Below are 27,145 nucleotides of genomic sequence, written 5' to 3' on the forward strand. Positions count from 1 at the left end.
AGAAGGCGTGGGCTATTTCAAGAACAACTTAGCAAATACATGTAATGACGAAAAGCAAGCTCTGGCTACATGTGAAATCGATCTCCGCGAGGCTAGCGTTTATAATGGCGAGCTCAACGTTTATTGCTTCCATTGTGACGCTTGTTATTTTCTACTGTTTAATTGCGGTGGTCGGAATTGTAGCGTCCATATATTTTAAAAGAAAACAGAAAAAGAACTTTGATTTGCAAAATGCCACCGGTGATTTGGAGTTTCAGTTAATTGCTGGCAGACAGCTTAGTTCATGCGTGGGATGGCTCACGATGTCAGGTAAAAACCTAATCATGTGAACTTGAGTTTTGATTTACTTTTTGATTTGATTTTTTAATGTTGTAACATAAACGCAATGTTACTGTTGCATTATGCGAGCGCATTCAATTTGGCAACTGAACTACGTTAGATTTAAAACGAATAATGCTACAAATAATAAGTCGAACTACAAGTTAAATTTCTCATAAAGTGAGACTGATTATTGAATTAATAAATAGGACGGCTCCAAAATACTGTATGCAAAAAGTTTAGGTCTCATTCTCAGATTGTCTTTTGAATAAAATTTTATGTAACGATTGTCGTGCTGTTCTTGCATGTTTTCATCGATTTTATGCTAATTGTAAATCTGTTGACTTTCCTAGACTCTTAGCTTAGTAACGTCAATTCAAGATTTTATTTAGTAATTGAAACATGATGCTCATCTTTTCAATTGTTTTACCAGAAGCAAAATTTATACGCAGTAGTTTAAATTTTCTAAACCTGTATAAATCTGTCAGTTTAAATTACATGAAAATATGGTTTTCCATTAAGAATTTTCATAAAAATTAGCAAGCAAATGAAATGTGCATTGAGTGGAGTGGGAATAACTCCCACTTTTGGGGACTCCAAGTTACTTTCTTAATACCAACTTGATGCCTCTGCTGAAACAGAGTGCGCTAACCTCAACAAGTCCGTCTGTGCAACTCGCTGAAACCAACGGAGAGAGCTGTAACTAGTTCACTTCCGTCTGTGCAACTCGCTGAAACCAACGGAGAGAGCTGTAGCTAGTTCACTTGCACTCTGCTCAGACCAACAGAGTGCGTTAAACAATGCTTTCCATTGTAGTACATCCTACAGAAAGCAATAGGAGAGAGCTGTAACCAACTCACTTGGGCTCTGCTTAAACCCAATGCTTGTTAGTCAATGCAATGTTACTCACAAGAAACAACTCAAGTCATTGTTAGAGTAATTTTCTTTTAATTATTGAATGATTTTTGCAACCTTGTCCGAGCTTGCTGTCAGTTATATAATAATGGCCAGAAACTAACCGTATTTCTCCTAGAAACTATTAATGTATCATGGAGCAAAACACAGACTGAATTTGCGTAAGCAGGTAGGCTTGAGCTTGACAGCAACCGTTTTAACCAACCAATCTTGTTATTCTAGTGATTTTTCAAAATTTCTCCATATGAAACAATAAACAATTATTGTGCGACAATTAGCCATCACATCATGTTTCAATAAATCAGACATTTGTAAAAAAACCCGTAAAAAGTTAAACATAATATGTAAGAAATAGCACTCTTTAGTAATGGGAAGACATATCTTTAGTACGAAAATCTCGAGAATCAGAATCTCATCTCGAGAAAAAGTGTAACAAAAAATACCATTTGAAGGAATTTTAATCAATTAATAACCAATTGAAAAAGATATTTTCATTATTCCGGCAGGCACGCATGAACACAAATAAGTTTTACTAACGTGTTAGTTGTATGAATAAACTCATTGTAAATTGCTTAAAAATTATCTTCAAATGGCGATTTTTAACATTTTAAAATCAACTTCTGTTCCAGAAGTCTTTCTTGTTTATATAAAGGTTCGGTCACCTCCTTTTCTCTGTTCATCATGTCTCCCCATACCAGACACCCCAAACGCCCCGTTGATGGTGTCACAAAGGCATAAAAGATGTTATACAGCTCGGCTAACTCCGCCGATTTGTTTACTCCAAGGCCCTTTTCACAATCGCACTCATTTTATAGAGTTTGTTCTTAAAAATATCTCTTTCAATTTCTCGTTTTACTACAAAAGATATAAAGATGCAAATATGTTGGACTTTTGCCAGTACTTTCCATTTTTCAAACTTGAGAAGCATGCTTGATAAATTGTGTATGCGCAACTTTCCAAAAGATTGCACCTTCTGCAAATGACTGTCAAAAGCTAAGTTCCTATAATGTCACTGTAATATCTAGTTATTCTTAATAATAAACAGTTGAATAAATAACAATAAATAATAAACACTGTCAGATTTAAGTTTAATCAATAAAAGATTTATTTTATATTTCTTCGTCCAAACACAGATGATAAAAAACTTTCCAATCATAGACCAACATGCTCGGTAACCATAACAAGAGAATAACTCCAACATATAACTAAATACATAAATCATATTAGAAATACATTACTGAACACTACAGTTACAACTTTTGAAGTTGGTCTATGAAAATCAGTTATAGTACATTGCTAACAATCAGTCAAAATATTTTCAATAAAAATAATTTATGCTCTTTTTCAGTCAGAGTTCTTGTGGTTAGTGTGATTAGCAGCTAATGTTAGCAGCAAATGAACTAATATTTCTAGTTAAGTTCAAGATGTGATGTGGAGCATCAAGCTGTCAGTATACCTATCTGTATCTCAAAGGTCAGGCTATATGAACCTGCTATTGGTAATACATGTAATCCGGTACTATTTATACATGGGTCTGGCCAACGACAACTAAACAGTCAACCACCATACAAATGAGAAGGGCGAACTGGACATCCTTAGATATCCCGACATCTGTAAAACCACTGCGCTATACCAGTGATGCCCTGTAGCAGCATTCAGAAGGCCTAAACAGGGATGGGATAAACAAACCTATCCAGCGTCCAGCCACTGCAACAGGATGGAAATGCTAGCATGCCTCGTACTGTTCTTGTCGGCCTGTTACCATATTTTTTCTGTCGAGATAATGAATCTGGTCCGGTGAAAGCCAGCAATCACTTCAACATTAGCATGAAGCTCTATGGAATATATGATATGTGCAGCTCTATGGAATATATGAAACGTGCAGCTCTATGGAATATATGACACGTGCAACTCTATGGAACATATGACATGTGCAGCTCAATGGAATATATGACATGTGCAGCTCTATGGAATATATGACATGTGCAGCTCTATGGAATATATGACATGTGCAGCTTTATGGAATATAAGGCAAATAAAACAATCTCTGCAAGGCACAACCATAGATAGTCTTAGTTGCCTTGACTGACAGCAAGAAAGATCTCAATAGCTATATTGCTGTCTACAAAACGTCCATTCTTCTCAGTGAGTCAAGCTCATGAGATAGTACTGTGTTCATGTAATTCCCTATTCACTACTAGAGCATGTAATCAGTATCATTGCTTCCTGGTAATTTGCTTTATTTCAAATATAGCTTTAGTTGAGCCATCTTTCAAAAACAAAAAAATAATATAGAGCAACTAGAATAACTGTAGTATAATATTTGATATTTTGCTGGAGTAGTTCACCTTGGTGAGATTGAAATTATAGAAGAATCATAAAACCTACTACTTGTAGTTAAATCTACCCCTGTCTCCCGGTTTAACTATTTTATATGGTACTTGGGTCTTCAGTCCGCCTTTGAATTTAGTAGAAAACTAGTAGCCTAATCTCTGACTTGATGGTTTGTCATTTGCAAAGTTAACCGAATTGTTCATTAAACTAACAGTTAGGTTGATGAGTATAGATAACCTTTTTAATCTAGGGGGTCATAGGAACAAGTTTATTTTGCGAGAGCCATGCTCTCATCAGCAAGTTATCAGCAGTGTCAAAGTAACAAGCAGCAACAGCAAGCCTGCTAGTAAATGGCCTACCTGTTAATCTGTAGCACATGTAGTTAAACTAGGTCTATGAAAGCTTAGCTATTGAAAATGCTGTACCTGATACAGCCACTTGAGCCACCTAAATCTAATAAATTAAAATGACCTAACATTTTAAATTTTACTTTTTCACAAAACCTTTTATATAAATTAGTTTTTGAAAATTGATGTTGGTTACAACTCTTAATTCTGATTTTCCTCTCACTGTTTCCATAGAAGTTGGTACTATTTTTAACAGTCTACTCTTTGAGTTTATCTGAGCATGCTACCCTAATCACCAACTTTTGTGTATTTTCTTTCAGTATTAGGTATTTTTCACAAACTTTTTTCCATGGTCTACTGTATGCTAATTAGCACAATAGATGTGAAATGTTGCTGAAATAGTTGCAGCATAGCAAAGAAAATCATAAACTTCATATCCTGAAGTTTGTGTTGGTGCAGCTGATCTCTGTTTGCAGTATCATAGAAATATCACAATATCAGTGTCTGAATTCGTGTCTGTCATTTGAAAATGATAAAAGGTTGTAAGTGAGCTATTAATTTTGTTCAAAAAAGCCTATGATATGGCAGCCCACATTTATACAAGTTGTTATTTTTATATAATTCAAATGGTTTCTTTTGTACAAAAACTAGGAATGCTCTCTGTAAAAAATCAGATTTGTCACTCTTCATTTGAGCTATTAATTTTGAGCCTGGCCTTGACAGACGATTTCTTGCGATCAAATGTCTCTCTTATCTATCGCTACAAGCTGGCTAAGTGCACAGTAGTTTGAAATCATTTTGATCTTTTTGGCTTGTGAAAATATCACTTGCTATTCTGTTGTTTGAAGTGTTAAGTATTTAGCGTGTATCATAACCACTCAAGTATAGCTAGTATGTGGCACTAGCCAACTTTGCACCACAGGTTTTTTTCTTGACTCCAGTTACAGTAAGGTAATACGCAGTGTGTCTAGTGACAGGAAAGCAAAGTTACAGTTTATCAGGAATCGAATTACTTAAAGCCGGTTCACGCTGTATTGTCATATGTTGGCGTTATCCTCTCGCGATTATTCATCAACTACTGTATATGCACTGTAAACTTATGGTATCGTTGAGGTCAGGATAGGTCAGGAACGATTGCAGCTGTCAAACTTTCCCAATTGTTCGCCGAACATTCACAACAGCCTGTGTAATGTCTACCACTTTGGCAATGGTGATTGACTGTCACGGATTGCTCAATCCGTATTTTTTTTCATGATCGTTGTTGTAGGACTATTTAATCATTTCCGTGTTTGGATTAAATAATGAGAACACTATGCCATGGGCTATTCGCTGATGTAAACACAGATGGGTTTGTGACTGTGTGAAAATTGTTATCGCAGATTACCACATACGGTGATATAGTGTGAACCAGCCATTAAAGATGATACGTTTCTGTGTAATTGAATTTTCAAGTCTTCACTGACTTAAGGCTGACTTATTTAGACTTAATTGTCACAGACAACTGGCTCCTATACTCAATGTAATGAATCTAATTAAATCCACTAAACAACCTTTAGTCAGGCTTCACTTCCAACATGAAGCCATAAACCTCAGGATTTTCTAAAAATATGCATCAAATTCCTTTCTGTTTACAACACTACATGTTACACCTTTCTTGTTAAATTCAGTTGACAGTGTAGAGAAAGATATGAGAATATTGATTACTTGCAATTACGGAAGTGATGTGATCCCACCTGAAGTTGTACAATTTTACAAAAGCCACACTTCTGCATAAATAGCATAATTCTCTAACACTCCCATTACATTCACCAACTAATTGTCTAATCTGTGAAAGATTTGCAGTGTTTATGAAACTCTTTGGCATCACGTGGCTCCAGATGCGTTTTCAATTCCTTTGATCCCTGTCAGTCCTTTGATTTCTGGTTTATTAATTAGAATGATACAAGACCTTTCACTGTTTAACAATGCATAGCAGGTGTATGATTCATCAGCGCAGTGTCACATTCTTCAAAAGAACTGTAGCTACTGTTTTCGCTTCAAGCTACGTATACCATGTTCGTTTCTATGGATAGCCACACTTGTTGGAGGAGGATTCCTCAATGGCACCTCTGAGATGGTGGTCACCAGTGGACTCCTATGGACGCTGCCACCTTTCGGCATTTGCTTTGGCCTCATCATTGGTAAACAACAAGATATTTCTAAATTATTCTATTCATTTATATTATTGTCTCCTTGGACTGCTCAACAGTTTAAAGTCTGGTTTCGTTGTTTCCGGTTTTTAGTAAGTAAATATGTAGAAGATTATATTTCAATGGCTTTGATTAATTTTTATGCTGATTTCCTAATTGATAACAGATCGGGTGGATAACTTCTATGATTAAACAATGTTGATAGTGATGCATAAAATTATCTAACTGAAATTTACTAAGTTGTTTTATTACATAACCAGTTGAACACCTTGCGTTGCACAGGTAATATAAAAGTTTTTGCCCTAAAAATTTATTTTCAATCAACATATACAACATAGTGAACATACGACAGACCTACAACGAACACTCGGATTTCTATAGATACTAGCCAAATGCCTTGCGTTCCATGGGTATTAAAAACAGCTTATAAAAAGCGGCAGGTAATGCAGTTGCCTGCTACTCGCCATTATCCTGGCACAATGCCAATGACTAATTTGATTACACTGCTATCCGTATTGCTAAACTTACTAATAAGAGCCGTGAGAGCAAGCTTTAGTGACATTGCATAACACAGAGTGCTATGCATATTTTAAACGACAGCGACTTATATCGCGTAATGAAATCATTGCATCTGGCGTAGCTTAATTGGTAAGATTATCGCCTGGGGATCGAGAAGTTCCGAGATCAAATCCAGCATGAAGCAGATATTTATTTCCTAAATATTAATAGCTATAGCTGGACACACCGAATGACGAAGTGTGAGATTTATATAGATAAGGTATATAGATTATAGCATAAGGAAGAACTAATGGCATTTGCTGAGTCCTCCCTTTCAGAATTTTGTCTTTGGCCACTGGCCAGTGTTTCACCGTATACGCAGAGCCTAAAAAGACTTATTCATCTACTTTTACTGTTCATATCAAGTATGTGAGTATAACATTTTAAGATTATTCATGTTATTCATGCCTAAGATGGAAATAGTTAGTCTGAATTATAGTGATTTAGATGGTTGTGACCTTACAGAAATAGTGACTCTGTCACACAGTTATATCTTAGCCTGATGAGTTAACTGGTCATGCCTTTTAGGAGGTCTTCTGTTCGCCCCTAAAATGAGAAGCAGGCGGTACTGTACTATGTTGGACCCAATGCAAGAGAGCTATGGTACCTTTGTCACATCATTAATTTACCTGTCTAGTTTGTTCGGGGATATTCTCTGGTCTGCCGCTATATTAGCTGCCTTGGGTGGGTATGGCGCAAGGCTACCACTTTCATGCGTCTGCTGTTAATCGTTAGTTTCTTTCTCTTGCTTTTCCTATTTCTTATTTTGCTGAATTGCTCATATGTTGTCTTAACTGCTAGCAGATAGCCTGGGCATATGCGATTGCAGGTAGCACACTATATGTCATCACTGGGATGAGTGTGGTGCTGTCCGTTATAGTTTCCGCAGCAGTTGCCATCCTCTACACACTTATTGGTCAGATGATCTCTGTTGCCTACACTGACATTGTAGAGTTGTTTTTCCTTGCAGTTGGTCTTGTAAGTATTCCACATACATACAGATTTTATGATTATGTCTATATTAAATTGCTGCTCAGAAATTATGTTGCTTGATCATTTATGGGAAGATGTATCTCGCTTCTTTTTTCTCATGATGGTGGACACACTTTTTCTGAATTTTCTCTGCTTCAATCTATTTATGCCAAGCTGGAGGAAGTCTAAACACGCCCATCGGTTAGGGCATCTTTAGAAAGCCTGCGCGGAATCTGTGGTACTTGAACGCATGATGGTTTTAAACGCTTGTTCACTTGTACTAGGTGGTGGTAACACCCTTTGTGCTGACACACGAGGAAGTGAACTCTAAGCTAGCAGATAGCATCGCCAACTCGACAGTCTCTTGGCTAGGACAGCTGGAGCCAGCTACAACTGCCCTCTGGCTTGACCTTCTTATCGCTATGGTGTGTTCTACTCTCCAGGCGGTCAGCCATGGTACAGAATGTTATAACTATTATGCTGTCTGTTATTTTACAGTTGTTATTTTCGCTGTTGCTCGCTGTAGTACTACCTGTGGTTTCTTTCGGTTGTATTGGTTGTGGCTTGTTTGACTGTTGCTTTCATGATTTTTGACATAAAGAATCGCGTGGTTACAGCCAAAGGCTGCCTACAGCTATTGTGTTTTATGTATCCGATAGCTACAAACTAAACCACCAAAAATTTGTTGAAATCAATGTCATTTATTCATCAAACTTTCCCCTGACTCAGAACACATGAACGCCAATTTTGGGGTATCAATAAACTTTACTTGCTGGTTTTAATTTGTTTTTGAGATTCATAATATCTCTTAGCAGATATTTTTCTGTATTATAAAACTTATTGATTATCATATAACATGCTTTGCACGATGATTGAGTTATCTTGCAGACACTCGGCAGCATACCCTGGCAATCGTACTTTCAAAGAGTGCTATCGGTTACATCAGTGAAGGAAGCCCGAACTCTCTCCATATTAGCTGGTCTGACGGCGCTGCTGTTCGCTGTACCACCGGTATGCCTTGGCGTGGTTGGGGCAACTGTAGGTAGGTCTTGGGTGCATTTGCACTCTCTACTAAGTGATCATCTCTGTGACAACTCCTAGTCCTTGCTGTTTGCTACCCATGGCCCAGTAGTCATTGCTTCTTAAACACTTCATATACTCCTGCTCATCAGAAGTACCTGAGCAAAGTCACAGCTCCCTATGCAGATGATAATAAAAATTCACAGGATGCGCATGAATGTTCACAGGGAGCCTAGCTTCAATACGACGGGAGCGCCATTAGCTGAACAACTCCCATGATGTTCTCTGACCTGCCAAGTATATTTACAATTCATTGAGATCAAGAGGGATTTATTCAAAAAAATTGAGCCATTGAAAGATGTACATAATATTAGGAACACCAGGATGTCTTCAATCCATGTCACCTCATTGCATCTCATGTCACCTTGTGTAGCCTTTTGGCTTCATCTAGTTAATACATTTGAGAAGGCATTGAAATGTGTAGATATTGTTGTTACATTCTCTCGAGTTGTGTATCGAAGCCTTCCCTCTCTTGTTTTTATGTATTTGTTTCTGATCATCTTTTTTCACACACATGCATACACAGTGATATTATACCAGTATGCCTGAAAACACGTGTATATGTGTGACACTGTAGGTGTGTGCGGTTTGTTACAGATTGGGTCGAGACAGGTCTCAACGAAACTGTCTATACACATCCTAGTCTCACCCTTCCTCTCGTTATTAAACAGTTTACTCCACCCGCTGTCTCAGTTTTGGGTCTTGGAGCCATCGCTGCCGCCGTGATGTCATCTACTGACAGCGCCATCCTTGGATCAAGCTCCATGTTTACACACAATGTTTACAGGAAGTTGCGGCCTCATGTTCGTTTTAACTTTTACCAGCGTTCAATACCTTACGGTTTTAGATTTGTAGCTATGCTTGACTGAACACCTGCAGTGTCAATCAAGCTCTGCCGTCACTCACCAGACCCCTTGGTTAACACCTGTCTAGTTATACACAATCACTATGTTTCCATGATGCGCAGAACTTCGCTGCAGCCCCTTCCGAAGTCGAGGGGATTGTACGTTTACATGCTGCGCAGTGGTTTTCAGCAAATTAGCCAGATAAGAGAAATTGTATAAATCGAATCGCCGGATGAAATTGATCATGGGTACCGGAATGTCAGAAACGTCCTTTTTATGCTTCTGTCGTCATTATACTTTTATTTACAATACACATTCACAAGGTTTTACAAACCTTAACACAATTTTTACAAAGTAATATATTTTTATTAAGTATTTTTAAATAATATATTATTTAAATGTTACTTTATGACTTGCCACCTATTTTTCGAAAAGTGTTGGCATCGATAACAAAGTTCGGATAAGTAATCATCTCATTATCCTCGTGGGTGCAGACCATAATTAAATTTAAGTGAAAGAAAATCGGAAGAATAGAAAAAAACAAGATAGGCGGGATAACTTTTGTACTAGTTTATGGCCCTCGATGAATCTGCCTTCACAGCAAGAGAGCTATGCGCAGCCACTGCGCAATTGCCGTTTCCTTGCTGCGAATTTGCACTGGTTCGCACTGATCAGTGCTCAGTGATTTCAGTGCGAAGACTCCGGTTCCATGATTCGGAGAGAGCGCAACTCCGAAGTACTGCGCATCATGGAAACACATTAATTATGTTTCCATTGTGCAGATGATGATGATGATGCTGTGTGATAAGCGTTTTAATGTTGCCTTCACATGTTGCAGATTACGGCTTGGCGCTTTATTAAAAAAATAATGAATTATACATCAGAGGTCATAGCGATGCACTTCTGTCTTGTGTCTTGCTTAGCAGCGCGCTTTCAAAATAGGAACAACTGAAGTGTGGAAAATGTTTAAAGTGGAATATCTTGCCCCTCATGTTTTACTATTTTTATAAATTGCGGATGATGCAAACTTGTGGATTATCTGCGACATGAAAACATAGTGACAGTTCAAATGTCAAACATTTTCGCACGAAGGTGTACTTCTACAGTCTCCTAGTGATACCTTGTTTACCTGGTCTGCACATAGAACTGTGGTGAGCACTGTATGGAAAGAGTTTTCTAATAAAATGGATTAAACCTTGAATAACATTTTGTCACATTGTGCATGTAGAATAGAAATCAACATTATAGGCCACCTCACTGGAACTCAGTCTTGCACTGAAGATATGCATCCTCCTGATTGGCTCGATATCGGCTGCTGTGGCACTGCTCTCTCCGTCTAATACTATAGCAGGACTGTTTGTACTGGCAGCGGACATCGTCTTTGTGGCTGTCTTACCCCAGCTCATATGTTCACTTTACATTCCAATATCAAATGGATATGGTGCACTCACTGGCAAGTAATTTTATTCTACCCGTAGCCTTAGAATATAAACCGGTGGAGGAGACAAATCTTACATGTAATTGTTTACTTAAGAGGGAGCTGCTTGTAGTCATCCATTGCGGAATTTCTATTACAGGTTATGTATTAAGTCTGGTCCTCAGGCTATGCACTGGAGAGGAAGCCATTGGTATACCAGTTCTAATAGCATTCCCAGGTTACAACCCTGCCATGGGAGGACAACTTTTTCCATTCAGAGTCTTCATCATGCTTTGTTCGGTTATCTCTACCGTCCTAGTTTCTCTCGCCTGTCAACAGTTTCTGCTCAAGCTTCCTCCCCGCCTAGATGTGTTAAAATGTGTGCATCCCTATTGGGTAGACAATTCCATCAACTCCCTCACTAGTGGTGACAATGGCTCAATTGCTTTAGACGATGTTTTTAAGAAAAATTAACTTCTGCTGAATACTAAACAGTGGATTACAAGCTGTGCATAATTTAAGACTCCTTCAAGCAGGTGCTTGCTAGTGCCACGCCAATTTCAATAAAGACACCCTCTCATGGTTGTTTTAGCTATGACCTTGACACAGACTGAGTACATTTCTTGTCTCTTTTCTACCAACATATCTTTGCAGTGGTATTCTATTTTTGCAAACTATTCAGATTTCAATGTGTTTTTTTATTTAGGTTCTATGGATAGTGTTTTACATTAGTACAAAATTAAAATTAGTAAAATTAATTAAGTTTTGTAAAATAATATGACATAATCATAAAAGTTTTCATAGCAAGTAAATTCATAGCCCAAAACCATAACATGTAAAATAAGAATCTGTATCAAATATAATAATATTAACGAAAAGGTTTCCTAGGAGCTAGTCTTTTGTTTTGCAAGCAAATGAAACCCACCTTTGCCATTCTCTGGTTCAATTATATTTCCTAGCCTTAGCTCATCACATATTTATAATAGCTTCAGTTTTTAAAAACTTATTTGTTTTCTAGGTTGAGACTACTTAACAATGTACTAATTAATATATTTAACGTAAGTTTTCTTGTTCAGCAGATAACGGTTGCCTTAGCAGCGGCCCTAGCGGTTTCTCTGAATAGCTGTAAATAAAGCAAATGACAACAATATTGTCTAGTCTAGCCAACTAATTATCTTTCTGCACTGGCGTTGTTCTCTTAAGTCTTGAGGTGTCTTGAGGTGACTAGATAGTAAGACCATTGCCATATATGAAGGGCATCCATTTAATTAAGTTAAGAGCTATTGTTAGAGATCCTGAAACGAGTTAGTGTTCTACTATAGAGCTGTTAGCTTGTCGCCATGACAGCTAGAAAGGCGACTTTACAAGTTCGACGACTTGCAGCGACGATATGATTACATAAAGCAGCCACATGCTGACCATGACGGCGAATGTCAACCATTTGAACCAGCTGGCACCTCCAAGCTCTCCCTTGGGAAAGACATAGTGTCGAAAGATGAGGATTCCAAGGCATACAACGGCGAAAATGGAGTAGAGCATCACGCTAAATGACAAGGTGCCAGCGGGGAAGTAGAATGCTTTTCCCTGGAATCAGACAAAAGTGTGGAAGTTTGATAAAAGGGTGAAAAATGAATTGCTATTGCAGGTAAAGATAAGCAAAAATACTGCTAACCCAACAAAGAAGTTGTCTTTTCATGGTACTGTTTTTCATGAACTCTTGTTTGCTTTAAAAGGGTTTGTGGGTCCGCAAGAATTACTGCTTCAAGTTATTAGACATAGAATGGTGATAACTTATATAATTATTTACATTTTCCTTATGTTTGAAGTAGCTCAGATGTTTTTTTTAATTATACATTAATTAATTATACATTAATTAATTATACATTAATTAATTATACATTATAATTGAAGTTTTATAGAATTCAAAGAGAGAATCCAAATGAATATTTAGTTTATATTATATTTGCTGACCTACACCAATGATATACAGCCCCCACATATGGGGGGAGGCTGTATATCATTGCCTACACTCAAAATTAAGTTGGCCAACAATCACAGAATTTGGGGTATTCTGAGGGCCATTCAATAAATAAGGTAAATATGTTTATAAAAATGGGTGTATACATGTATGTATGCCAAAAACTATGCTATGCTACTTACAGATACAGCATAGTGGTAAATTGCCGCCAGAGTCCAGGGTAGTCCAAGACCAAGGAAAACGTTTACCGAGTTGCTTCCTGTTACATTTCCAACAGAATTGTCTGCCGTGGCCTCCATCTGTGCAGCCTGTTTGCTTGCGAAGAGGTCTGGCAGGCTGGTGCCTAAAATATGGCTAACGGTAAAGGGATTTTCTAGATGAAAATTGGTGCTAGAAGTAAGGATTTGATAGTATTAGTAGTATGATATGCTGTTTTACAGTCAACATAACATACTTCGGCTAAATCATTTGAAGTAAAAAGGACGCTTGTGATAAACAGGTTGGGGTAGTATTACTCACTTTCAAATAATTAACTGAAAGAGTTTAATAAATATGTATTCAATTTACAAACTCATAGCGTTAGTTTTTAGCATCAGATTTTGGAAGTTAAGGTTGGTAATAAAATAATGGCAGGCTTTCATTAGTCAGAATTCATGCATAACGATATTTATTTTGCGTCCATATTTCGCCTCGCTAACCAAAAATTGTTACTATCAATGCTTCACCCTCGTGCTAGCCGAACCATTCATATGCTTTCATGCAAACAACATGTTGTCTCAATCCAACTTGTAATAATAAATTATATGTGAGGACGTAGAGAGATTACCATGCATATCCAGTAATCGCTTCATAGATAGACATACAGCCTGTTGTTGTAGATGAATCGCATCTGGAGTTATCCTACCTATCTAATCCCATTTATATTTCAAGAGGTGACAACTCTAAATATTTTCTCCGTGACTAATCATAAGTTGTATACATACTTAAGCAGTCATTGAAAATTGCATGTTACAAGGTGAGTGACTAATAGTTACCCAAGGCTACAAAAGTGATGGCTGTAATCGGTTTTTCCAGAGTACATAGACATCCAAAGATGGAAGCCAAGTCACCGACTATGATGGTCATTAAAATCATGACCATCAATGCGCAAACGAAAGTTAGCCAGCCTCCACAGAAATGCACTGGTGGAACCAGCGCAAAGAACACCTACAAGTATATGGATAAGCAACATATACAAACAGCATTGTTGGTGCAGACTACTTATACTTGGCAAATTTTGCAGTGAAGTTGCTCTGTTCTTTCCAAACAACTTTTATCATTAACATTCAAGTGGCAATGTGAGCATTGGTTACTTTTAACCTTTTCATCAATAGCCAGTTTCCAGTAGGTTACCAGATAGAAAAGCTGCCATACTGATCAGACTTGTATTAAATTATAAAGATTCTTCTACTGAAATTATTATTATCGGTTTAGCTTTGTAAGAAAAAACTTTGTCCGAGGTGGCCGGTGAATGTTACATGTACAGTGAAGTGGCTAGTGAGACTGCTACGGGTACAGTGAGGTGGCCAGTGAGATTGCTACGGGTACAGTGAGGTGGCCAGTGAAATTGCTACGGGTACAGTGAAGTGGCCAGTCTGACTGCTACGGGTACAGTGAGGGGGCCAGTGTGACTGCTACGGGTACAGTGAAGTGGCCAGTCTGACTGCTACGGGTACAGTGAAGTGGCCAGTCTGACTGCTACGGGTACAGTGAGGTGACCAGTGACATTGCTACAGGTACAGTGAGATGATCAGTGAAACTGCTATGCGTACAGTGAGATGACCAGTGATACTGCTATGGGTACAGTGAGGTGACCAGTGAGATTGCTACGGGTACAGTGAGGTGACCAGTGAGACTATTATGGTTACAGTGAGGTGGCCAGTGAGACTACTACGGGTACAGTGAGGTGGCCAGTGAGACTACTATGGGTACAGTGAAGTGACCAGTGAGACTGCTACGGGTACAGTGAGATGACCAGTGAGACTGCTATGGCTACAGTGAGGTGACCAGTGAGACTGTTATGGTTACAGTGAGGTGGCCAGTGAGACTACTATGGGTACAGTGAGGTGGCCAGTGAGACTACTATGGGTACAGTGAGGTGGCCAGTGTGACTGCTACGGGTACAGTGAGATGACCAGTGAGACTGCTACGGGTACAGTGAGATGACCAGTGAGACTGTTATGGTTACAGTGAGGTGGCCAGCGAGATTGCTACGGGTACAGTGAGGTGGCCAGTGAGACTGCTATGGGTACAGTGAAGTGACCAGTGAGACTGCTACGGGTACAGTGAGATGACCAGTGATACTGCTATGGCTACAGTGAGGTGACCAGTGAGACTGTTATGGTTACAGTGAGGTGGCCAGTGAGACTACTACGGGTACAGTGAGGTGGCCAGTGAGACTACTATGGGTATAGTGAGGTGGCCCGTGTGACTGCTATGGGTACAGTGAAGTGACCAGTACACCTAATGCCAGTATGATGCAGCCACTATGACTGAGCAACCACTAAAAACTGTGGGGCAAGCAGGGCCAATGTGAGAAACCAAAACAGTTCACCTTATCTGAGACGCGCTTAGCTAGATATCTGGTGTTCCTACCTTCCAGAAAAAAGTTAAAAAGTGCATGATATAGTCAAATGCAGTTGCCGATTCTAAGTCTCCTCCATTGACATTGACAGCATTTTCCAGCTGCTGAGCATATGTCGCGCTGTCTACTTTGAGCGCATCTATGTTGAGGCTAGTCAGATTGACTAGTCGTGACACAATTCCTTGATAATCTACAAAGTAACAGGATCATTTCCATTCAACAGATTTACGCTCTGAATAAGCAGACGTTGATTGACCTCAATTGATGTCCAGGATAGCTGGACAGAATGATCGCTGATTCGGCATAGATTTTACAAGTTAATATATGGCCGGAGGTAGTCCTAGTAGAGTACATCAAAAACTCCATGTAATAGAAGCATGACTCATATATGTATGAATTAAACTTACTCTATGGAACATTTGCAGGAGGTCTTTTAACCGGTTTGGTAAACATTACTATATACCGTAGCATTTATAAAAGTCCGGCATAAAAAGGAAAAGAAAGTAAATACCATAATAAATCGTGTTTCAAAATAGCCAACAAAATATTAACTCACCTTCATCATTGACAATTGTTACAATAGTTTTAACTTTACTTCCAAGCTGGGCTCCATCAGTCGCGTCAGACAGTATCAGTTTGAAGTGCTCATCCTTCTCAGTATCCTTAAACACAAGCTAACATTGCTAGGAAACGCAAGCGCAGAAGCTATGGCTACTAGCTTACAAAAATGTAGGGTTGTTAAGAGAAGAAAGTTAGAGAATCCAGAAAGCAGTGTTAGTTTTTTAAAATACCTTCATTATACTCCGACATAGTCTCAGCTCCAGCTACTCGTTGTACAACTGATTTGAGAACAGTTATTCACAAACAATAGCCTCTGCTAGATTTACAATTCTAGTAAATTTTTTAAAATATAATAAAAAGTTGTGTAAGGAGTACCAGCACCACTGACACCGATTGCACAAAAACCACATTTTCTAGCATTGAGCGTTGCAAACAGATGTTATGACATGACACGAGCCAGCATCTGTTAACAATGGTACAAATTCAGCGGTTTACGTTAAACAATATGGTAGAAACATAAATAACTGATATACAGTTTCTGAGGCTACACAATGAGACTAACGAATCTATTTTATTACTTTCTTTGTCTTAATCTCAACAAATGAGGGTTGAGATGCTCAAAGCATATGGAAGTGATACGCAGCTATCAACAACTACCACACGCTATATCTTCACTACGGAATATAATTTCAAACTGGTAATGTATCGTTTGTTGAGCCTAACTTGTGACACAGGCATGTTAATATTTAAAACAAAACCCTACTCTTTAGGTTGGTATTGAATGAGCATATCAAAACGCTTACTTTTGGTAAACCAAAACACAACAATAGTGTGCTATCTTGAAAACATGCCACGAATAAGGTGAAGAGAACGCCTTACAGCTACATAATATTAATAAAATGAACTATCTTGCAATTCAGCTCATGTCTTGCAAATGTTCTCAAACTGAATTGCATTGAGGCTGTAATCAAGCAGGGGGTCTTCTGAAAGGCGTTCTTTCACAAATCATAACAGGGCACTACAGGAAGGCTACAATATATGAGAAACTAAACCAGATCCAAAATTTGAACAGTTTAGCATTTTTCATGCAGGTCAAAATAATCTACAATCAGTGGAAGGTAGTTGAAAGAAATGAATGCAATTTCAGTTAGATGGTGCTAAGAGGCTGGGAAAAGGCATTTGTGACCAGAATCAAATGTTGCTTTGCTCTTGAGATGCCGGTGATAGAAAGTGTTTAAGCCTGAGAACCCAACTACCGTTGCAACTGTCTTATACAGAATTATATGGAAATTTTGTTTTGGCAAACCCATGAGATATGATCCAGACACCTCCATAGTAATGAAAGGTTAAGTATTTTAGATCTTTGAACTTGGTGGATTAACAACTAGATGTTTTTTGCTCAGAATTAAAAAATTTGTATTATAAAATCTATGGGTTTGTTATAGAGGCAAGATGATAGCAGTTTAATACAGACAGAGATAATACGTCCTTTTGTTGTATATACTTACGCTGCTATCCTGGAATGAATAGAAGTGAACAGTAATGGATTAAGTTAATATGGAATCACACATTGAGACAAGTTAGTGGAATGATAAATAGGAAAATAAGCACAAAACATGATGATGAGACACGTGAATAGCTGTTTCTATGAAAACCATGAAAGTTGACCAACTCTTTTCTACATTTACCTTATCCAAAATCACAAAGAGCATTGGAAATATATTTGATGAAGTCAAAGACAACATGTGGCAAATCTAGCAAAATTCAAATCAATTCAAACCTCACAATTTAAAAATAAAATCATACACTTAAATTGTTTTGAAAGCTTTCTTGTTGTACATTAGTGTTAGTTAAAAGTAAACCACTCAAGCGAGCTTGTCTACAGATTGTTCCAAAAGACTATCATTTCAATTAGTAAATCTATACCGAGGTTTTGAGATCACATCCAATATTTTAATCGTGAATACCATTAGCAAAAAACCATTTAAAGGGAGAAATAATGTGAGAAGTTGTGCTCACCTGGTCATCATAGATAGGAATCTCAATTGCCTTAGCTATCTCGCCATGTTCAAAGACAAGTACACCCTCGCCTCCTTCATAATCCCTTCCATTTTTAGCAGTCATGTCTTCTGACCTCCACGACACCTGAATTCTTCCATCGGCACCATTCGCTCTGTTTACTGTTACCATGGCTTTACCAACACTCTCCTTGAACACAAAGCTTGGGTGAGCGAACTCGACAGTGCCAGGTTCTGGAACAGAAAAAACAGATTCAAAGCTAATATTTCTACTTGTGCTACTGATACGATGACAGCCTTTACTATTATTGCCATCGCTGCTGATTATGCACCTCATCCTAGTAATGACCTCTGTTGCTGACTTTGTGACTGCTAGTAATAAAACTACTAATATTATTATTTCTATTAGTACTTCTACTAACCACTAGTGCAACTTCTAGTAATACTAGTGCCAGTTCTATTACTAGTAGTAGTGGTGGTAGTAGTAGTAGTGGTGGTAGTAGTAGTGGTGGTAGTAGTAGTAGTGGTAGTAGTAGTAGTAGTAGTAGTAGTAGTAATAGTAGTAGTAATAGTAGTAGTAGCGTTATTAACAGAAATTGTTAGCAGTAAATTGTAAAGAGTTCAAGAGAATAATTATTTTTTGATTCATCTATTGAGGACAGAAGTTATTTTTGTATGTTGTTTTTGAACACAACTTTGATTTCTTACCGCTTTGGCTGCTTGCTTTCTGTTCTATGAGGATGCTATTAATATTAAATAATGTTGTAAAGAAGGCTTAGCACCAAAGATACTTTTATACAAACTATGATTTTGTATTTAGGTTATGGTACGAATATTCAACACTTGTAAATGTAAAAAACTCAATGAAAATCAAATGGGTGCAAATAGTGCACAAGAGCGTCACAAATTCACGTATTAAACTTTTTTAGATGATAGGGACGGCCAATGATAATTGTCGATAAGTGAGCCATTTAGAGTTGTCTTTTCTCGACACAACCTACAAGCTGGTAAAATATGTTAATTAAAGTAGTCAAAAATGTTAAAATAAAGAGATATTCCACTGAACATGAATATATGTTTAAGAATATTATATTGCTTTGTCTCAAGAATGAATGCGACTCAGAGCGACAATAACATTTCTGATGAGTCATTGCTAGCTAATTTCGTATTAGTATTTTTCTCAGTAGACTCCTAATTTTGGAAAGAAAGTTATTAAAGCACTTTTGCCAGGCATATGTTTGCAATATAAGAAGCAGAGTCGAATTAGACACATAGCTCATATTTAAATGCTTGTATACAGAATAATTGTTTCAAGACTTAAAACAAAAACATTTTATCAAATTGAAAAACTCATTGAACTCTAAATTATTTTTTATAATCAAAGTGTAAAAGGAAAGCTGCATTTAGCAAAGATTAAATAATACATGAAATATAATAAACCAAGCTTCATTTGGTGAATGATAGCACAACTCCTCAATACTTAAATACTCACCATCATCATTGATAATTGTGATCATGTTGATGCTCTTTTTGCCCAAAATGGCTTCTTGCTCGGGCTCGAGCGCCATCTTTAAAAAGAAAGTCTCATCCGGTTCATAGACGTTATCATCAATAATCTCGACGACGTATTCGATGTACGTTTGGTCTGGCTGGAAGACAAGCGTCTGTTTGACAGGGTTGTAATCTTCGCCGGCCGTCGCAGAACCATCAATAGTTTCCAGCCTACAAACACACACCGTACAGTGTATGTATTCTCAGCAGGTCAGCAAAGCGAGAATCTAGGTCGAGATACAAATAGAACAATCATAGTACTCAAACCTAAAAACTAATTTTGGTGTCGTCTGATTTTTCCATAGAGACTGAGTCGAGCTTTGTCATAGTAAAGCAGTGAGAATTGCTCGCGGTCACAGCGATGAGAACAACAGAACTGATCTTTTCAGCATAGCGGCAGCATGAAAAGAGGCCTAGTTGTGCTAAACTCATTATTGCTCCTCCTCAATCAATACATGCAAATTAAACCAGCTGTTAATCAATGTAAAAATCTACAGTTGGAAGAAACATTTACCCTTTTTTTAAATCTCAGCGTATTAGCTAAAATGAAGTTACAAAAGAATACGTGAAGCTCTTATGTGACCCTAAAAGTAATAACCAAACTTCAAAGTTTACAAACTTTTCTATTTATTATTTTCTCTAATACAACCCTTTAATCTTTGCTATGATAAGAGCTGCGTCTGCCCAGCCATACTCACAGAGCTAACAAAAAAATTACCTCACACGAAAATTGAACTTCAACCCTTTGTTTTACACACCAGCGTGCTAACCACTACACTACTCTGACACCATATAGCTTTGCTGAATAATTATGAATATACTGAATACTCTCACGTATATCATAATGAGTATATCACTGAATACTAATAATTACGAATATACTGAATACTCTCATGGCGCATGTGACGGTCAAGCATACTCGTATGAATAATTCCAACCAGGAATGTCTAAAATGGCAGTAATAAGGTCATATATGAAAAACATTAAGTATAAAGGTCCAAATATCTTTGCAGCCTTCTCAGGATCTGCATTAACCATGATGAGGTACTGAATGCGCATGCATAAAACTTCCAGTAGCCGAAAAAACCAAAACTGGCAAGTACCGTTGCCTTGACGACAATGCAGATACAATAGTGGCGATAAGGCCAGCGATGGTGGCAGTGCTGGATTTTCTGGCAATGCTAATGCTACTATCTCTACAGCACTGAGCAGTATTATACCATATCACTCTATGGAAATGCCCTACGTCGATATTAAACCAACCGTCATCAGCTCAACCGTACTAAATCCGTTATAGACATAGACCTATTAATTATACTATAGTATAGTTAATAGGTCTATGATTATAGCATACCTTTACACGGAGTGCCGCATAGCCAGGGTAGTGACAACACCAAACCGCTATTTATGTATATTTTGATAAATAAACATAAAATAAAATAGTAAGCTGTACTTAAAATAACAAACCTAAAGGCTACGGAGTTGTCTTTTCGACCATAGCGCCTTATGCCAACTTTACACTTTTGTTCCCTCTCCAGGACGGCCACAGAAGAAGCGGTGAATTCCAAAACGGCTAGCCGCCCTCTTTCTGACAAATCGACGAGAGACCCGTGATAAGCGGATGCTTGTTCCCCAACAACGCTGTCCTTGGCCTTCATGTCATCGTACACCTTAATGCATTGATAAGAGGTAAGCATGTGGGCAATCATTTTATAAACAACTGTCAACACCGCAACATATATCAGCGGATATCATGTATAGCTATCACTACGGTCTGTGCTGCACTGCACAAAGAATTACAAGGAAGTTATAAGGAAGTGTGCTTGTCATCACTAGTCACAAGGGAGACAATCAATAGAGACATGCAGACTAGATGATGCGATAGGCATTTGTGAAAGTCTGAGATAATCGATGTGAAACACATGAAAGACTCGCAAGATGAGCAAAATCATACACAATCACATTTCACAGCTTTTTGCATCACAATACATTCAGCGTTAGCAGCTCCTATCAGCACCCATTACCCTTACACATCTCAACTTCTCAAGTCCTTTTGAAGTTGTTCGGAGCGAGTAGCAGAAGTTGACAAAAGCAAGCCACCACACATGTTGACTAGCCTCGCTATACCGATATCTGTTGCAGGCAGGGTAGCCACCACACATGTTGACTAGCTGCGCTATACCCATATCTGTTGCAGGCAGGGTTGGTGCAAAGACTTCACAAAGAGCAACAGTTTGAAATAAAAGTAGCTCATGCAAAATGAGAAAAGTTTTTCAAGTTCAGCCAAATTGGTATTTAATTTTTGGAGATTTGGAAGAATTATGTAAAAACTTCAATTTTAAAAAACAGGTATTCTGTCACATAAAAACGGAATGCATTGTGATCTGTATAAAACTAACAACCCAAATGTAAGCTGAATATTTTATACGTTGTTTGAGATAATATTTTTCAAATTATTTATTGAAGATATTTGAATGACCAACAGCCTCATAAATGAACACATGATTCTGATTATTTTATATTAATATGCTTTGTATATAAAACTTTACACTGATATAATTTCGAATTTTTCAATTTTTAAAACTAATAACAATTAAAACCTTAAAATAATTATAAAATATAATAAATTTAAAATAAATAATGACAAATCATTGGTGACTGTTTCCAACCCTGGATGCAGACGGAGAGAAGAGAGATGAAAGAGTAGTGCTGACTGAGGTAGCAAGCACGCTGCCGTAGCAAGCTCGCTGTTAGTTAGAGGGCTGTGTTACAATGTATAGACACAGGGTAGTCTGTATGTCACCATACCGGCACTAGTGGCACGATGGTGCGTCTAGCTATCCTGTCTAAGATCTGCCAATAGTATGACAATACATTTAACATTTTATATAGAAGAACATGTAGCAGAAGACATTCTCAGAGAACAAGAGACTTTAGATACAGCAAGTATTTTTCAATACTTCCAGCTATCTACCAAAAACGACAATTTCATTTTGTTAACCTTAAGTTCATTGTATTAAGGTGTTTAAGGCAGTAAAGTGACTTGGCATTTTTGAGAACATACGATAAGAGGGTGGCCAGCATGGGTTTCACTACTAACATACCAAATCCTAAGACTACAATACAATATGTGACTCACAGCTTCCAGCTGTAGCGAAAAGATTGCAAACCAGTTTATAAAAGAAAGTTTCACGCTGTAACCAAATGCTATATTATCATAATAACTCTATAAATGCGTAGGAAAGCAGGCTGCCAAAAAGAACCTAAAACTGACAACAATGGTCATGATCATGTACGCTGCCGCTTGAGAGCCTGGGGCCATCAATAGTTCTATAAGATGTAAAGTTTATAGCTAGGAGTTAAGGTTGATATACATAAAAGTACCAACCAACACAGTACTTTATTATTATTCTGATATAGACATATGTGATGTATATAACATATACATCATGTTTGTGTATGTATGCATACATTGTAACAAATATATATACTTGATAACATAATACAGCCTAAGAGGCTTGTTTTAAGCATGTACTTTCATAAAAAGCAGCAATTCTTCTAATATTGTTTTGAAGGACTTCCTGAAGAATCGAATGCTTAGGTACATTGTACTGTACAATCAAACAGGAATATTTAATGTAGCCTCAGGAACCTATAGCATTACAATAGAGTTGTTTACAATAGAGTTGACTGCTGATGCAGATGCATTAATAAAACCCTGTTAATTGTCAAAATAGCTTTATTGGGATGTTTTTAGTGAGCACTAAAAAGCACTAAAGCCCTTTAACTAAGACATGACATTTATTCTAATGTTTCATTTTCAATCTCTGCACGTCTCTCCCTTGAATATCTGAGAGGGTTAGAAATATCTTTGCTAGCCAGTTAGTCACCAATAACAAGGCCATGCTTCTCTATACATTCGGTTGCTAAATAATGCTTTATTTGTTCTCACCACTGATAGCTGGGGGTTTAGTCTCGGTTCCAGACTCTTTCCTCCAAAGAGTTTGCGAGAGGCATTAACCCTGTACCAACTTCGACTCTTCCTTTGTTCTTCTGAAATACGTGCTGCAGCGAGCTTAGCCTTATCCTCATCAGAGAGGTGGTGGCTCTTGCCTATCTCCTACAAGTGTAACTTGAGCATTTAACCTTAGTTGAAAAAATTGATGTTCTACAGTTTTACACAAAGTAAGTGGAATAAGAAGAAAACCTTGGTTCTAAGGCTATTAATATTAACTTAATTTCCTGAACCTCAAATATGACTAGCTACAAAACTCATTTCTACCACAAAATTTTATTATTCTGCAATACAGTAAAAAACAAAGTTTTTGAGTCTTTCTGCCAAATAACTTGTAGAAACCACAGTATATTTGCGTGTTTTCTGATTGAATAGCTCTATTGAGAAAAAATAAATGTCAAGAAATGATAATTTGAAAATTAATGGAAAAATATCTTATCTTTCAATGATGCAGTACATGTAGTAGTATACACTATACACTATAACATTACATCCTACTGTAACAGGCATGAAATAAAATTGATTAGCGAATTTTGAAAGTTGTATAAAATATTGAACAATACAAACGAGCGTAATGTTTATTTTCTGACCGTTTCAATAGTGAAAAAAATGTAGTAGAGTTTTCTAACTAGCTGGAAACTTGAAATAGGCTCCATATTACAAGTAGTTTGTTGGTCATAAAATATTTATAAATGATCATTTTTGACCACAGTGCCATTCTTTTAACTAAACACCTGTAAATGCTAAAAACCAAAAATCCATTTTTCCTTCATCTTCCACTAATAAACTACAAGATATCCAAAGCTACAGGTTATATAATTATAAGTAACCAAATTTTTTCTAAAAGAAGATAAAACAACTCCAGGCATGGCTTATGATTATTGCTAATGTTAAGGCAATTGTTACAACACACTTCTCAAAGAATGACAACACAAAAAGACTTCATGGACAAAAAATGTTACCACAGCATTACAAAAGAACAATAAAATATCGGGGTATAGTTGCTTATACCCTATCCATAAAAAGTCATGCTAGAGCAGAGGCAATATGTTTCAACTTTTATTTACGTATTGCTCCTCCTGAATGGATTGCCAACACTCTGGCAGTAAGAAAGTGTAAACAAAAACACAAAGCAGATAAAAAATCTTTATCGATTAATAAATAATTCAATGTAATAAATTATTGCCTACGTGTAGTAGATTATTATTTTAACCAAAAGGTGAGGTGGATGAAAATTGAGCTTGCGAGTTTTGAAAAAAAGTTTGTTTCAAAAAGGTTTTTGTGAATTTGTAGTATTATCAACAAACATTTTGTCACATTACGATATACAGTAACACTGTTACTAGGTGCTGACAAAGTGCAGTTGATGAGATGTGAGGAGACACAGAGTGCATTCAACGCTGTCAATATAGTTTTAAATCTGAGAGGGCTGGTATGTTGAATAAATAAACACACTGGCTGTGTCTTGGGATTAAGGCAGGAGAACAGGTAATTGTTAGTTTTGAATTACAAAAATCATTAGTGCTGATTTCTGATCACTGTTAAAGCCTGTTGATCTAACAAGACAATTTTTAATGCGCTGGTAACCAATTTATTGAAACTCGTAAATCTATTTTGTTGTTTTGGAAAAACTTAGCAGCAAACTTGTTTGTCAAGCAATAAGAATTTTTAAAAGATTTTGCCATCAAATTGAAAACATTTGCTGTTAAGCTTAGTTACAAGGTCTAAAAAATAAGCTTGTGTAAAATTAGATAAAAATTGAGATAAATAAATAAGTTTTGTTGTAACTATAAATACGGGGTTTGAGAACATGCATACACCAGATAACAACAGTTATAACGGTAATAAAACAAATAAATTGACCATGAAACTCTTCACATTTGAAAAAAGCCTTGAATGAAGTGAAAAAGGCGTAACACCATCTTCGACTGCCTCATTTTCTGTTCTTAAATTCTACATGACTAAGAATCTTTATGAAAGATTGTTGAATGCTAAGATCCAACACCAAGACCACCTGCATGACTTGTCTTGATGCTGACAGCCGATGACTGATGCTGCATATTAGCTAGAGTTTTGAATCATCGCATAGCGCTAGGAACCCAAGAGTATGTGAGACACAAACTCAAGTGTTGAATATACATTTCTTAACTGTTGATGTCACCAAAAATTTCATATAATTTCATATTTCTAAAACTTGAGGGTTCTTTAAAAATGAGAACCCACAAAAAATGACATCTTGGATAAAAATACAGTTTTAGATAACGACTTAATTCAAGAAGCTCGAAATGGAAACTTTGATCTACTTCCATGACAGAATCACAGCACAAACATGCTTTCGCCAGCATATCTACCTGGATTCTACCACACACTATGTTGGACTAACACAGTGTGTGCTTCAATGGTGTGCGCAACTCCACAGCAAAGCGTAACAGTGTGCCATTTTACAAGCTTATGCAAACGATGAAAGTGCATTTGTGCATGTCAGAAATGATGGTGAATTAGTTACCCAAAATGTGTTTTATTTGAAAATTAATTTGTTGCAATTGAAGAGAGGTTAATGGTCAATTTATAGGACAGGAAGCTGTCTGAAAATAAAATAATGAATTTACCCCAAATACTTACTTCTTCCAACTTGAAAGATTGCAAAAAATAATAAATATTATTTATGAGTATGACTGTATCCTATTAAGGTTTCAAGACTGATTTAGTCTCATCGCAAGGACCACCCTTGCTGCTACTCGCTATGTGGAAGTGCAGAAAAGCTGAGTAGATGTGTAACAAGTAGGAACAAGTGATAGGATAAATCCAAAGCAAAAATAAAAAGATCAGAATGAGCCATCCAACTATCTGTTTAAAATTCCTACTTGACTAACCTTATGAAATTGCAACAGCTAATCATAGCAGGTATAATTGTAGCCATAAAATTAGCGGACATCTCAATAAAATACCATAGACTGAGAACATGGTATTTAAGCCACGATTTTTTTGACCAGTCCAATGTTGGCGCCGTAGGATTCCTTTATTAGCCATAGACGACAGTCTCGTGTATATATGATATACAGTTACTATGGCCAGATGTCAATTAGCTAGATCAACCAGGCTAGCTTACCTTCAATATTTGTGTTATAACTGTCTTGTCAACTTTGCCTCCTTTCCACAAGTGCTTGTATTTGTCTAAAAGCTTTGTCTGGGTGTCATCTAGACAGAGCAGACATGACAAAGGTAAGTAAGTATTTCATGAGAAACTGTCGTACTTTCACAACTTACATATAAGGTTATAACACAACTGAATCTCCTAAAAACCGTTCTTATTAACCAAAAACACCAAATTATTTTTATTTAAAATTGCTTAACCGTTAACAGTAAAATTGAAAGAACAAGTATGTTTTGAATGCATAGAATAAATGTTTTTACCAATTTGTAA

General features: G+C 37.1%; 2 protein-coding genes across 4 annotated transcripts in view; one reads left to right on the forward strand and one right to left on the reverse strand.

Annotated features, from left to right (window-relative positions):
- Positions 1-232: 232 nt before the first annotated feature.
- LOC137395255 (high affinity choline transporter 1-like) lies at positions 233-11,519 on the forward strand. Its single transcript, XM_068082114.1, has 9 exons — positions 233-309; positions 5,987-6,094; positions 7,190-7,345; positions 7,491-7,639; positions 7,918-8,058; positions 8,522-8,675; positions 9,311-9,516; positions 10,807-11,011; positions 11,136-11,519. Exons 1-9 carry the CDS (start codon positions 303-305, stop codon positions 11,447-11,449), a joined length of 1,440 nt encoding a protein of 479 aa, XP_067938215.1. The 5' UTR covers positions 233-302; the 3' UTR covers positions 11,450-11,519.
- Positions 11,520-11,652: 133 nt separating this feature from the next.
- Positions 11,653-27,145, reverse strand: part of LOC137395254 (sodium/calcium exchanger 3-like) — a 30,861-nt gene continuing 15,368 nt past the window's right edge. Inside the window, exons 3-14 of one of the 3 annotated variants that reach the window (XM_068082111.1) lie at positions 26,831-26,919; positions 23,659-23,826; positions 22,515-22,559; positions 21,174-21,376; positions 19,648-19,877; positions 18,157-18,389; positions 17,646-17,654; positions 16,133-16,238; positions 15,588-15,766; positions 13,988-14,159; positions 13,136-13,296; positions 11,653-12,559 (exon numbers count right to left, since the gene is read on the reverse strand). In XM_068082111.1, the coding sequence (XP_067938212.1) occupies positions 12,323-12,559; positions 13,136-13,296; positions 13,988-14,159; positions 15,588-15,766; positions 16,133-16,238; positions 17,646-17,654; positions 18,157-18,389; positions 19,648-19,877; positions 21,174-21,376; positions 22,515-22,559; positions 23,659-23,826; positions 26,831-26,919 (1,832 nt within the window). In that variant the 3' untranslated portion in view covers positions 11,653-12,322. The remainder of the gene's footprint in view (positions 12,560-13,135; positions 13,297-13,987; positions 14,160-15,587; positions 15,767-16,132; positions 16,239-17,645; positions 17,655-18,156; positions 18,390-19,647; positions 19,878-21,173; positions 21,377-22,514; positions 22,560-23,658; positions 23,827-26,830; positions 26,920-27,145) is intronic. The other 2 variants (XM_068082112.1, XM_068082113.1) reach the window with 2 other exon arrangements.

Source organism: Watersipora subatra, chromosome 4 (genome assembly GCF_963576615.1).
Source record: "Watersipora subatra chromosome 4, tzWatSuba1.1, whole genome shotgun sequence".
Taxonomy (NCBI): domain Eukaryota; kingdom Metazoa; phylum Bryozoa; class Gymnolaemata; order Cheilostomatida; family Watersiporidae; genus Watersipora; species Watersipora subatra.

Bases quoted from the DNA above. Each gene is read 5' to 3' on its own strand.
- LOC137395255 (XM_068082114.1), top strand. The intron at 7,640-7,917 runs GTAAGTATTCCA...CACTTGTACTAG, and splicing joins TTTTCCTTGCAGTTGGTCTT to GTGGTGGTAACACCCTTTGT. The intron at 8,676-9,310 runs GTAGGTCTTGGG...GGTTTGTTACAG, and splicing joins CGTGGTTGGGGCAACTGTAG to ATTGGGTCGAGACAGGTCTC.